This window comes from Lycium ferocissimum, chromosome 9 (genome assembly GCF_029784015.1).
Source record: "Lycium ferocissimum isolate CSIRO_LF1 chromosome 9, AGI_CSIRO_Lferr_CH_V1, whole genome shotgun sequence".
Lineage (NCBI taxonomy): Eukaryota > Viridiplantae > Streptophyta > Magnoliopsida > Solanales > Solanaceae > Lycium > Lycium ferocissimum.
In genome coordinates this window covers 32,551,253-32,566,010 of record NC_081350.1, presented here as the reverse complement: position 1 = coordinate 32,566,010, position 14,758 = coordinate 32,551,253, and the positions used below count along the sequence as shown (strand labels likewise).

Genomic DNA, 14,758 nt, shown 5'->3' with positions numbered 1-14,758 from the left:
TTCGACCGCATGAGGTCCAAATTATTTTTCGTACAAATAATAAATGAAAAAAAGATCATTTTACACAAAAGTAAATTATATAAATATAAAACAATTAATTAAAAAAAATGAAAAAATCAAATTTCGACCGCATGAGGTTGAAATAATTAGTCAAATTTGATTGTAGAACGTAGTTTATGGTTGTTTAAGCTTATGATGTTTAAGTGTTTCAATGTATTTGTAATTTGAATTAGAAGTACTTTAAATTGAAATTTGAGGTTGAATTTGATTGTAGAGTGTTGTAGTTTATGATTATAGAAGTACTTTGATGAATTGCATTGTTGATTGGGTTGATGAATGAGATTGGCAGGTGGGTTGCTGTAAAAACAGCAAAATGCTGGAATTTTTTTTTTCCAGATTTTCGACCGCATGAGGTCGAAAATCAACCCAGATATTGATAATTTTCAACCTAGTGAAGTCAAAATTGTACCCAGAAATTAGAATTTCGACCGAATGAGGTCGAAAAACTGGGCAACATTTTGAATTTTGACCTCATGAGGTCGAAATCTGGCAGCAATATTGCTAAATTTCGACCTCATGCGGTCGAAATTCTGATTTTTTATTTTTATTTTTTAATATTCTTTCATATTTCGACCACAAGAGGTCGAAAACTTTAAATAATATTTATATAAAAATAATATTTTCAACCGTATGCGGTCGAAATTTTTTATTAATATATTAATAAAAAATAACCTTTTCGACCTCACGTGGTCGAAACTTTATTTTCGTAATTTAGGTAGAAAACTTGTTTTGACCGCGTGAGGTCGAAAATTTTCGACCACGTGAGGTCGAAAAAAAAATTCAACCTAGCTGTTTGCGACCGTGCCTTGAGGTAGAAATTTTGGTCGAAAATTGATTTTTTTCAACCGCGTGAGGTCAAAAATTTTGGTCAAAATTCACTGTTTTTTTAGTAGTGTAAATCAACCACAAAATTTAACTCAAGAGGTGAAAAGTGCCTAAAACCATGTGAGATACCAGAAAATCTTCATGATGTAGGACTCAATAAAGATAGAAATATTTTGAAATAGATTCAATTTGTCAATATACAACTCAATATTTGAGATAGGAGTGAGTAACACTCTATAAAGCTTAATAGATATTCATAAACTTTATAAAACTCTACCACGTGAAATAAAAGTGTTATTTTTATAAAACTAATAAGTGATGGACATTTACTGACCCTCTCCAGTTCTCCCACCCACGGAAAACGGTAAAATATTAAAGAAATATGTAAAAGAGTCAACCTCAAACTTTTGAAGTGCTCATTTGCGTGCAATCTCTTCCCTGTTTAGTGAAAAGATACGATGAAGGCACAAAAAGTGCTAGTGGGAATCTTTAAAAGGCATATAATATAATGTTTGTGGTACCTTCTTTTTTTTTTTTTTTTTTTTTTGGCATTTTAAGTGAACATCAAAAAGGCTCATCACATTCTCAACGAGAATGATTATGAAGGGTTTCTTCGAGCACTTGCTTGAACCAAACGACATGTCCACTAAAACATTCATTTCTATAGTGCTTGGGCAAGGATATCGTCATATTGATGGAACCTTACATAAAGATTTTTAGTTTGTGTGGCAATGCACTTTTTACCAAAGTATACACGTGAAAAATGCAAATAGTACAGTACCTTTTATACGTAAAAAAACATCCATGTATAGACTTTAAAAATTATCGATCATTTCCACCATGGAGTTGACTCCCCAGATAATGCAAGACGTACCAACAAGTCTTGCCGACCCTAAAAAGAAAAAAAAGTGAGAACACCTTACTTTCCAATATTAAAAAAAAAAAAAAAAAAAAAAAAAGAACCATCGCAGCTATAATATGCATGGGACAGTTATATATGCACCATTAATATAAAAAAAATTTACACATCAGATTACGTTTACCTATTTAACATGTAAATTGACTTATTTTCAAGATTGTACATGCCACATTTTAAGAAGGCATATTTGTAGATTTCTTCGGATTACTTGATAATATAAAAAATTCTTACAATAACGTGCATATAACTTAAATTTTATGTGACATGCCTATAATATTAAGACTCCCAAAACTTACAATATTATGGTTAATGCAACAAGAAGTTTTAATGATAGACGAAGATCCTAGCTAGGAACATAAATATTCGACATAAACAATATTAAGCATATGTATTTGGAGCGACATGATGAGTTCATACTTGTTGGATAAAAATGCACATTTTTACTACAAAAGAGAAAGAATGATTTATATTTCCTTTGAGTTCAATTTCTATACATATATAATGACGTAGCCATGATTTTTATTTCATAGGTTCTCGACCATGTACAATCGTCTTTGCTTACTGCGTTCTATACATATATTAAATAGTATTACTAAAATTTTTAACATAACTACATAGTTTGCGACAATATATTTTAGAAATTCGTTGATGGTGTTAAAAAAAAAAAAAAGCCGTGTCAATTTTATTAGAAGCAGCCTAGTTAGCAACGCTGACTCAATCATCAAGAGTTTCAAAAAAAATACTAGCAACATAAAGTGCAATTGGACCAGAAATATACAACATTCAAAATGTAAGACCATATATTTTTATATAGAAGCTCATTGGAAGCAACCTTTTATTAGAAATTAGTTAGAGCCAAATAGAATTAAAAAGTTTAATAAAAGGAATAAAGAGAAAGTCGGACGTAACTTATAAATGGAAACCCGCTCGCTCACTTCATTGCCTAATTTGCAGCCATATAGTAAAGTACTTGACTTGAATTATTTTTGAAATTCTATTCCTGTAACTTGTAGTAATTAAAGATTTTTCAAGATTCAAACGTTTTACTTCATCAACTCCCTCAAGGATTTGTTTCCCCCCTGACCATCACAATGCTTAACTTCCTAGGCTATGACCATCAATTCGACTTTGACATGCAGAAAATCAAACTGAAACTATGACGTATATGCATTTGTCAACACACAAAAAATCTGAAAGTTATAAAGAGAATTCTTCATTTTTCATTGAAAAAAAGGAAATCGTTTTGAATTGTTGTATTTCCTCTTTGACTTGGTGAAGCTTGCATGACAAATGGAAAGGCATAACAAAGAGGTGAAAAATTAATACAAGAGCTATTAACTGTGACTTAAAACTATATTTTTCTCTCCTTAATTACTAGTTATAAATTCTCAATTTAGAAAATAAAAAAAACAGTAAATGTGAATACCAACTTATTATTTTTCTCCTACATATCAAACAATTGTAAATATCATACGTAGCTTATTAAACAAAAAATACTACTACTCCGTATGTCACTATGTTGTATCAATCAATGCAGACTAAGGGAATAAAAATGCTTTTTAATGAAGTCATTTAATTTGATGTGATGTGTTTCTTTTTCAGGAACCATATTTTTTCTAAAAAAGAAAAGCAAATACATTTATGGACAGAAAACAAAATTCTCAACCTAGTATTTGTCAAATACTCATTAACATGGTTGAACATGGAAACCCAAACGGAATTGAGATCTGTTGTTCTCCTACAATTTGAATAGAAGAAAATAATTTTTTTCAGATCTCTTATATGTTTTTTTCAAATCTATTGTATGTAAAAAAAACTCATAAAAACGTATTAAAATAATAATAAAAATTATGAAGGACTAAAAAATCATTTCTCTTCGAAACCAAAGAGATGATTATGAAGCGTGAACAAGAAAAGTCGACAATAAATTGCAGTCTACAGTCAACAGTTAAGGGCAAAATTTGACATTTAAACGTCAAAATCAAACAAACGGTAAACCTCAAGGTTATTTTAGTCTAATCGTGTACGTGACCGTGTAAGCAGACTTTTAGGACATTAAATTCAAGCTCCTAATCGGAGAAGTCAATTAGTTAACTTCTTTACACAATTACCCTCTCTCTTAGCCTCATCTCAATCATTCTTATATGGTTTTTCCCGTAAATATAACGAAAATTATACCCCTTGAGCCCCATTTCTTGAATTATTATCCTCTATATATACCTCTCAGCAGGTACCCTTTAGACCATCGTAGTTCCAACTAACATCTTTGGCCTTCTTCTCCTCATAACTCATTGACTTTTTCTCTCTCTAAATCACACAACTTTCTCTCTCTAAAAAATATCATGCAGGTGGCAGCAACACTTCAGGCAACTAATGCTCATTTTTTTCAGACACGTCGAGCCAGTTTCAAGTGCAATGGATATTCATCACCATTGAACCCTGTAACTAGAGCTACTTGTATAAATGCACAAAGTTTGAAAACAATAGCATCACCACCATTAGCACCAACATCTACAGATATGACAAAAAAACATCTTTCAAATCTTGAAAAGCTTTTACAAAAGCCATCTCAGCCACATCCAATGGATCCATCGGTGCCGGTAATTCAAGAACCGAAGAAACAGGGGAAAGAAAACAGGGGAAGGAACTTATTGGAAGGGCTAAATTTGTCTAGAATTTGGCCTGAAATGAAAGCAGCTGAAGAAATGTCACCAAGGCATTTAATTAGGTTACATAGAATGTTATCAAATAAATCCATGGATGAGTATTCTCCAAGGAACAATCTTGGTCGTAGGTGGAAGGAATACCATGGTTGTAAAGACTGGTTAGGTCTTCTTGATCCATTAGATGAAAATCTACGTCGAGAATTAGTCCGGTACGGGGAGTTTATTCAGGCTGCTTACCATTGTTTTCACTCCGACCCCGCCACGTCATCAGAGGAGAATCCTGACGTGGCGAGGAACGTGTCGTTACCTGACAGGTCGTACAAGGTGACCAAGAGCCTGTTCGCCACGTCATCCATTGGCCTGCCTAAGTGGGTGGATGACGTGGCGCCAGACCTCGGGTGGATGACCCAGAGGTCTAGTTGGATGGGTTACGTGGCGGTATGCGACGATAAAGCCGAGATCCAACGGATGGGAAGGAGGGATATTGTCATCGCGCTGCGTGGGACTGCCACGTGTCTAGAGTGGGGCGAAAATGTCCGCGACTTACTCGTTCAAATGCCAGGAGAAAATGATTCAACCGAAGGACAACCAAAAGTAGAATGCGGTTTTTTGAGCTTGTACAAAACAGGTGGGGCTAAAATCCCAAGCCTAGCTGAATCTGTGGTAAATGAAGTAAAAAGACTTACTGAAATGTATAAAGGTGAGTCCCTAAGTATAACAGTAACAGGGCATAGTCTTGGTGCTGCATTGGCCCTATTAGTAGCAGATGATATAAGTACATGTGTACCAGAAGCACCACCAGTTGCAGTTTTTTCCTTTGGTGGCCCTCGAGTGGGCAACAAAGGTTTCGCGAATCGCCTAGAATCCAAAAACGTTAAAGTTCTACGAATCGTGAACAAGCAAGACGTGATCACTAAAGTTCCAGGCATGTTCGTGAGCGAAGCAATCGACAAAAAATTAAGGGAAACGGGAGCCGCGGGGGTGTTAAACTTGCTTGACAATAGCATGCCATGGGCTTATTCACATGTTGGCACTGAATTAAGAGTTGACACAACAAAGTCTCCATTTTTGAAACCTGATGCAGATGTTGCATGTTGCCATGACTTGGAAGCATATTTGCATTTGGTTGATGGCTACTTGGGATCTAATGAATCATTTAGACCAAATGCTAAGCGGAGCCTTGCTAAGTTGTTAAATGAACAGAGTGCTAATATCAAGAAATTGTACACTAGTAAGGGAAAAGATTTGAGTAGTCTCAATCTTAATAGAGAATTTAGTTTTCCTAGGCCTAGCTGCTTGCCTAGTCCTTCATCTTGAAATTGTTGGAATGAGGAGGATGTATGCTTCTTGTACAAATTTAAGAAGTAATGAGAAGTATACGTTTTCTACTTGTAATTATTTTTTCCTCATTTCTCTTTTATTCTTTGGATGAAATTATTAGAAAGTTCTAAAATTATAGAAAATGTTCATTTTGAAAGTAGAGAATGCAAGAAATGAAGAGATTCAATAGTTCTTTTGCCCACTTGGCAAAGAGAAAAAACAATACATGATGGAGAATTATCGAAAAAATAATGGAGTATTATCAGAAAACGTGTGGAACCACTCGATTTTGGCGGATAATATATCGTACACTTTTTCTGTCTCATTAACACGAAGATTTATTTCACCTCAGATAAGAGTTACAAAATATTGATTTGATTTACACATTACCATATTAATGAGGGTGGCATAAAATATTAATTTATTGCTTAAAATCCTTTTTGATAGAAAAGGATCACATAAAGTTTAAAATTTGAAGAGCTATTTTACTCAAATTATTGACAGTACTGAAAGTTGAATAGCATAATACTTTTCAGGAATATAAATTTTGAGAATTGTCAAATTACATTAAAAAAATTATTAAAAAATGGAAATAAAAAGGGCGATCAACGAACACAGGGAGCCAGATAAAATAATATCTAGGATTGTAAATTTGTAATAGAGGTAGATTCAAGAAGGTCCTAGACAGGGACAGGGTCCCTCTTATTTAAAATTCCTATCATTACCTAAAAGATTTGAGGAAATTTTCCAAAGATCTTCTGAATTTGGTACATTACCCCCTCAACAATAGATTATTTACCCCTTGAGCACCTACACTCCGTATCGGTAAAAACTTACCCGCACGCAGTATTTATTCAAACTCAATTAATACATGACACATATCTTCATATACAGTTTGTCGCTAAATCATACTAGTTAATTAATACTCCCTTCGTTTCAATTTATGAGAACCTTTTCGGAGTGCGGACGCCAAACTTTATACCTCTAACCGTAATTAAGTTTTGACATGTATTTTCAAGTTTGTAAGAATAAATTTATATAATTAGAAACTACATAAAAGTACTATAAGTCATGATAATTTATAATCCAAATCATTTCAAAAAATGTAAGAAAAACGTGATCGAAGAACCATCTCGTAGACTCCCCTAAATAGTAGTAGGTTCACATAAATTGAAACAGAAAAAGTACATATTATAGCCTTATTTTATATTTAGTCATGATAGAATAATATGATTTAGTGTAAATATCAGGTGGACATATAATTTAGTGTTCGCGATTTATATAGAGTAATTTAACTATAATATGGGTGACTATCACTTTATTAATTAATTAAGCACCAATGCCAACTAGTTTTCTGTGCACTTAAGTATAAGTGATAACTGATAACTTTGTTATTCAAATTATTTTGGATTATTATTGTACTTAAGAGGATAACTATACTTAGAGTTTTAATCTTATCTTTTCATCTACATGTACACTATATATATCATTGTATCTCGTAAATTTATTCATCAAGAAATATACATTGTTTCATGGTATCGAAGTCTAGGTTTACTCTCTATAGTTGAATCATGTCTTCCACTTCCTCTACTCAATTAGTTCATTCTTCACCCGCCCTCACGCTTCCACTTCCTCTACCCATCGCTCATTCTTCACCACCCACGACTGATGTGTCCTCCCTTCTTCCATCCTCTCCATCTGCTATTTCCGTCTCTAACATTAAAAATCTTGTTCCTACTATTCTTGATTATACCAAGCCAAATGGATTCAAGACAGTGTCAAATTTCAAGATAACACATAGCAACCATTTGCCACTTCAAAGTCAAAAATAAGCTCTTTTAAACCTCTATATGACTTAGATGATTCAAAACAGAATAGGTATCATTTCTAATCTTTTGTTATTTCAACCCTCGATACTTCAACTACGCACACATAAAGCATTTAAGAACCGATTAGGCTTCATTTTAACAAGACAAGTCTCCATTTTAACCCTCATGTCAACTATTTGTAATCTCGTGGTCCTATAGGATATCAACCTCACTTCAAACTGTAGGAACACTCGACCAATTTTAGTGGATCATATGACTCATTTTATTCCTTCTTTCAAAACAAGAATGACACTTAAAGCAATTTCCGGAATTTCAAATTACAAATTAACTTACGAACATGGCCTAAGGCCATCTACACAAAGAAATTGTAAGTTCATTAGCCATAGATCAAGTTGTAAAAAGACTTAGGACTAGTTTTTGTATCATAGGTAGTAGAGGGATGGCAAGACATGATCATTAAATACATAGTAAACTCAAAGTGCCCAGTGTTGTAGGGTACAACATTGCCATGGTCCCCTTAAGTCTCTATATCTTAGCTTAGGTTCATTAAGAGGTCATAGAGACTTAGTTTATCACAAAATTGCCTTAACATACAAGCAGCCCTAACCCTTCCTTCCAGCAGTGGATTCAACTGGACTCCATTGTCCTTTCATGGATTCAGGCAACTATTTCTCAAGAAATTCTTCAAGCGATAATCAAGCCAAATCGCTCTCTCACTTCTAAAGATGCATGGCTTCAAATTGAGCGCTTATTCCGTGATCAAGTCAGTTCTCGAACACTTCAACTCAAAGTCCAATTTCATAATCTTAAGAAAGGTAGTTTTTCCATTAATGAATATGTCCATCGCCTAAAGTCGATAGCTGATGCCTTAACTTCCATTGGAAATCCTATCTCTGAACCCGACCTTGTCCTCCAAATACTCGCTGGCTTACCTCCTGAATATATGTCTGTGAGCACCTCTATCTCCACTCGTGTTCCTCTTCCTTCCTTTGTTGAGGCACGCTCCCTTCTATTTCTCCATGAATCTCAATTGAAGGCTTCTCAGTTCTTCTACGTATAATGTTACCAAGTTTTTGTGGCCAAGCAACAATTTTTAACTCATGGTCGTGGACGTGGTCGACAAAACAATGGTGGTCGCCATTCAAACGCGTGGGCGTGGTCGTGGTCGCCAGACTCAAGGCAATACCAAATCCTTTATTGTCGTGCCTCAACAGTTCACCCCTCGTCCTCGTCTTCCTTCCATCCTAGGTCCTCCCCCCATTTCCTATCCCGCTTCTTGCTTTCCCCCTCAACCTACTTATGCTACTCTATATTGCCAACTTTGCTATCAACCGAATCATACTGCCCGTGACTGCCCATCTATACATTCTAAGGCCTTTGTCTCAGATATTAGTTCAAATTACACTTTTCCCTCATCTGGTGATGCCTCTTGGTACGTGGATACTGGAGCCTCTTCTCATATGACTCCAAATACATCCAATTTATCCTCTGTTGCTCCATATAATGGCTCAGATCGTGTAGTTGTGGGTAATGGTACTCAACTCCCTATCTCCTACACCGGACATGGTACTCTTTCTACTTCTAATTCTCATTTTTCTCTTAGAGATATTTTAATTGTTCCACGTCTTTCCACTAATTTATTAAGTGTCCGTAAATTTGTTACGGATAACAATTGTTCAATGGATTTTGATCCTTTGGTTTTTCTATTAAGGACCTCATGACGAAGAGACTTCTACTTTAGCAATAGTCTTGGACCGCTTTATGCAATTTCTTCTCGTCTTGGTGATTCTCGCTTCAACTTACTCCGCTCTTTCGCTCGCTCGTGTCTCACCAAACCTTTTGGCATCGTTGAAGACATCCAAGCTCGTGTTTTAGCTAGTTTAGTTAGGGTCAATAAGTTACCTTGTTCTTCATTCAAAGGTTTGGACAATTTATGTAATGCTTGTCAACTTGGCAAGCACCAGAGCTCTTTTTGCTAAGGTTCCTACCTACTATCACTTACGTGTTTTTGGTTGTTCATGTTATCCCAATTTACGTGAATATTCCTCTCACAAGTTGAGTCCTCGTTCTAAACATTGTATCTTTCTTGGTTATCCCGATAACTACAAAGGATATAGATGTCTTGATCCTACAACTAACAAAGTGTATATCTCTAGACATGTTAGGTTCAACGAGGATTTCTTTCCTTATCCTTATCTTCTTCCATCAACTTCATCAGAATCTAGCTCTTCTACCCTCTTTAAACTTCCCTCTTCAATTGATATTTATCCTCCTTTATCTTCAACTGTTTCTCCTAATTCTCAGGATAGGAATTTTCAAAGACCTGCACAATTATTATCTCCCATTAATGCTGAAAATTCTCCTATTATATCTGATCACACACCACAATTTATGCAACAGTTGGCTCCTAATTTACCTCCTAATTCTTCTCCACCTCAAGCCTTATCTCAACCTCCTGTACAATTTCAAAATAATCATCAGATTTCCCCTTGCAATCAAAATACATTGCCACCTGGACAATCCCTTCCTAAACCAACTACATCTCATCAATTCATGTTGCAACGTGACTCCTCTCCAAATGTTAGCCAAAACAATTCTTTACCTCCTAATACTCATATCTCACATTGCTCTCCTATTTCTCAAACTAAAATTCCAAACTTATCTTCTGATTCTAAAACACATCACATGATTACCCGTAAGCAAACAGGATCTCTTAAGCCTCGAGTCCTTCCTTCTCTGCTTTCTCATTCCTCTACAATTCCATCTGAACCTTTATCTTTTACTCAAGCTTCTAAGTGTCCTCATTGGAGGCGCGTTATGGCCGATGAATACAATGCTCTCTATGGCTAATCGCACGGGACTTAGTACCACCTCCTCTCACGCCAATATTATTGGTCGTCGTCGTGTACCGCATTAAACAAAATCCGATGGTTCTCTCGGAGCGTTTTAAAGCTCGTCTTGTAGCCCAAGGCTACAACAACAACAAGGATCGACTATGATCAAACATTTAGTCCTGTGGTGAAACCAGTCACTATTCGCACTATTCTCGCCCTTGCTGCATCTAAGAAATGGATTGTTCATCAATTAGATGTTAAGAACGCCTTTTTACATGGCAATCTTAATGAACTAGTATATATGAAGCAACCTACTGGCTTTGTTCATCCACAATTTCCTCATCATGTTTGTCGGTTGAACAAAGCTCTTTATGGCTTAAAGCAAGCTCCTGTGAGCATGGTTTACCTCTGCTCACTTCCTTATTCTAAGTAACGGATTTCAAAAATAAGATGTCCGATCCTTCTTTTCATTTACAAACATAATTCGACATTGCTATTCTTCTCTCTATGTTGATGATATTCTCCTCACCGCCTTCTAATTCTTTACTCAAGTCTCTAATTCGCACTCTTAAATCGAATTTTCAATGAATGACTTAGAACTCGTTAATTATTTTCTTGGTGTTTCTATAGTTGTCAGAATGGGGTTATTTTCTTTGTCACCCAAGGGCACGTAAAAGACCTTCTCACTCGTGCAAATTTGTCGTCTTCCAAACCAGCTTTCTACCCTCTTTCTCCTAAGTCCCTACTCATTTGGAAGATTCTCCTCCTTTTATGATCCGACTCTTTATGGGCCTTGTCTGTGGTCTCCGCATTAACCTTCACCCGTCCGGACATTGCCTTTGCCGTTAATCAAGTGTCTCAGCTTATGCATTCACCCTTGGACATTCATTACCCGCCAAAAGAATTTTGCGATATTTGCAAGGTTCTCTCGGATCATGGCTTATTTATTCCCGGTGGTTCTATCGACAATTTACAATGTTACGTTGATGCGGATCGGGCCGGCTGCCTCGCCACCGTCGATCTACTTCACCTCATCGTATTTTTCGTCCCAAATCTTATTTCTTGGTCTTCTAAGAAACAAAATGTTGTTTCTCGATCAAGTGCCGAAGCTGAATATAGAGCAGTTGCTCATGCGACTGCTGAAATAACTTGGTTACACTCCCTTCTACAGGAACTTCATGTTTCTCCTTCTTCACCTTCTACAATTTTTTGTGACAATATTAGCAGTATTTATCCGCACAAAAATCTCGCTCAAAGACGCCGTACCAAGCATGTCGAGATCGATATTCATTTTGTTCGGAAAGTTGTCCGCAGTGCGTTCTCCGAGTTCAATATGTCCCTAGTCAAGATCAACTTGTCGATTTATTGACCAAGGCACTTCCTTCACCACGATCCGTTGTTCTTGCGCAACAAGCTCTGCATTCTTCCAGATCGTGCATCGCTTGAGGGGGAGTGATGACTGATAACTTTGTTATTCAAATTATTTTGGATTATTATTGTACTTAAGAGGATAACTATACTTAGAGTTTTAATCTTATCTTTTCATCTACATGTACACTATATATATCATTGTATCTGTAAATTTATTCATCAAGAAATATACATTGTTTCAATAAGATCCAAATAATTGGTTGTTGTCACCTTCAACATGTACCAACTAACGTATATTCAACCTGCTCAGAGGTCAATGCCTTTTAGATTTAAATTCTAAACTAGCCACGTTGTAATATCTAGTTTTTGATAGTGTTTTTGTTAAACATTTGGTGATTATGTTTGCTACCTTCGTTTTTCAATAATTACGGAAGCTTTCCTATGCCTGCGAGTCCATTTTATTTGACATTTTGAAGTACTCTATAATCCTCTCGATGTTTTTAAACATTTTTCTATTGGCAAAGTTGTTATATAATTATACATTTTTACACAGTTTACGATTGTTTAACTTTTGATAAAGCAAAAAAAGAAAGATAATTAAGTGAAAATCACCCCAAAGATTAAAGAGTTAACACTCATATTCTGAACAAGTAACATTCGGTCGTTTTTTCTCATAAAGATCTCTTCTTCTTTTTTTTTTTTTTCTTCTCATGCTCCCGTTTTTCCATAAATTCATCCTAAAATAACAGGTCATATAATATTGTATTGATTAGCATAACTTGAATAAATTGTAAATTCTCTAAGAAACTAGTCGTAGATCTGGCATCATATTCGGCGCCCACCGTGCATGTACAAACTCACTAATTAATACTTGGGAAAAGAAAATTTGTCGTTGTACTTGCTCCAAAGATCATGATCTTGAATATGTAGTAACCACATGATTATGAGATATATTTTCAACAGTGAGATACAACTCTGCCTTATTCTGCCTTGCGAATCCAAACATCTGCCTTGCGAAAATTCCTTTTTTTATTTTTTTTTATTTTTTTTTATTTACTGAACTTGAGTTTGAACCCAGAATCTCGAAGTATTAGGCGAAGGATAAAAATTAAAAATCACCAATTTAAAGGCCAAAAATTAAAGACCACCCCAAATGAAGGACAATCCGCGCAAAAAAAAGTATTGACGCTACATTAAAATGGATAATATTTGTTGGGCCAAGTAAGGCGTACATGAGAAGCCCGTTTCAAATTCTAGGGGGCAATTTGCAGGATTGTCCTTCATTGGGGGTGGTCTTTAATTTTTACCCCTCAAAATAGTGGTCTTTAAATTTTGCTCTTCGGACAAAATTTCTGGCCATGCAAATTCTGCATTAAGACAAAATTTTGCAAAGTTTGCCTTGCGATTTTTTTTTATTTTTTTATTTTTACTGAGCTGGGGTTCGAATCCACAACCTAAGGGTGTTGGGCGAGGGGTAAAACTTAAAGACCACCAATTTGAAGGCCAAAAATTTAAAGATCACCCCAAATGAAGACAATCCGCGCAAAAAAAAGAATTCTAGGCCTATAGATGAGGGATGGAGAAGCCCATCAATTTGAGGTTAAAGCACAGCTCAAATAATCGCTGGTACACATCTTTTTCAAAAGAAATGCTTTAGAGATTGTATGTTAACACAAAATAAACCTAAGCATTCATTATCCAAAAGCTTAAAAGCTGTATACTGAATGAGGCTGTTTGGCAAGAATTATGTCAAACCACAGATGCCTTTTCAAACAAAGTATTATATATTTGAGAAAATCCTTGTTAATGCCTTTGAAACCTTAGCCGTAAGATGTTGCTAAGCCAGTCAACTCCTCATAAGCCCTTTCGTATTTAGAAACAATGTCTCTAAAAGTTGATTTTTTCCTAATCACTAATAACCATCACCTCATTATACATATAATAAATTTTATATTGTACGGGCTACATCTTAAATTCACTAGTAGAAACTTTTGTAACAATCTCTCCTAACTTCATTTTGCACGATATGACAGTCTTACCGGTCAAGATTTTCCATCAAAGATATACATCTTCTCGTGAGAAAATTATCATTTGACTGAAAAATTTATAAATTAATTAACAATAATTTTCAATTTTCAAACATATGAAAAACCGATGAACTTGATCTGAAAGAAGAGGTAGAGTGGCAGATGATGGTAGCAAAACCTTTATAATTGGAAGATAACAGAAAGTTATCTCGTTGTCGTTCAAGTTCATTAACTTGGCGTTTCAATTTGCAAGTATTTATTGACAAAAAGCATAAGAAATTTTTTATTTAGTTGGTCCAAAACATGTGGGTAACATATTGAAATTATGTTTTTGTTTATGAATGTATAATAGTTAATTTGATTTTGAAAGGATAAAAACTCCCGTCGACTTTTCATCAACATTTTTAGCCATTCAACTTTTTACTTTATGTTTTCCCAATTTTACATAGTACCAGTATTTGGACAACTTATAATTAGTGAATATAATTTTTTTTAAATCATATAATTGTTATTAAAATATGTGTTTGAGTTTTAAACATATTTAATTAATTCGGTAAAGGAAGAATAATGAACAGAAAAATTTATAAAATCAAAAGATAAAAAGTAATTAATTCAGATTTGATGATAAGTGAAACTTATTTTGAATGGAACCAGCAAAACTATATGCACCAAGGAAATCTTAAGTAGCTTTTAGCATACAAAAATATTGTCATAACGTATAGTTTAATCTATGAATAAAGATAGGGTAAAACTATTGAAATAGTTTACGATACAATGCTTCTTGCTTATGCAAGATTCCTTAGCTTGAAGATATATTTATAAATCTTACCTAAAAAACTTGTCTCGAACCATCACCGTTGGTAGTTGCCTTGTCTTTCGACCTATGTATTTTCCAGAGATACTTACC

At 34.9% G+C, this 14,758-nt stretch overlaps 2 protein-coding genes across 2 annotated transcripts; both read left to right on the top strand.

Moving 5' to 3' along the window:
• Positions 1 to 4,042: 4,042 nt before the first annotated feature.
• LOC132030318 (phospholipase A1-Ibeta2, chloroplastic-like) lies at positions 4,043 to 5,865 on the top strand. Its single transcript, XM_059419899.1, has one exon. It carries the CDS (start codon positions 4,147 to 4,149, stop codon positions 5,785 to 5,787), a length of 1,641 nt encoding a protein of 546 aa, XP_059275882.1. The 5' UTR covers positions 4,043 to 4,146; the 3' UTR covers positions 5,788 to 5,865.
• A 511-nt stretch (positions 5,866 to 6,376) lies between these two features.
• LOC132031814 (uncharacterized) lies at positions 6,377 to 8,679 on the top strand. Its single transcript, XM_059421713.1, has 2 exons — positions 6,377 to 6,436; positions 8,281 to 8,679. Exons 1-2 carry the CDS (start codon positions 6,377 to 6,379, stop codon positions 8,677 to 8,679), a joined length of 459 nt encoding a protein of 152 aa, XP_059277696.1.
• The last annotated feature ends 6,079 nt before the right edge of the window (positions 8,680 to 14,758 follow it).

Bases quoted from the DNA above. Each gene is read 5' to 3' on its own strand.
- LOC132030318 (XM_059419899.1), top strand. From the start codon at position 4,147: ATGCAGGTGGCAGCAACACTTCAGGCAACTAATGCTCATTTTTTTCAG.
- LOC132031814 (XM_059421713.1), top strand. From the start codon at position 6,377: ATGGAAATAAAAAGGGCGATCAACGAACACAGGGAGCCAGATAAAATA. The intron at 6,437-8,280 runs GTAAATTTGTAA...TCATGGATTCAG, and splicing joins ATAAAATAATATCTAGGATT to GCAACTATTTCTCAAGAAAT.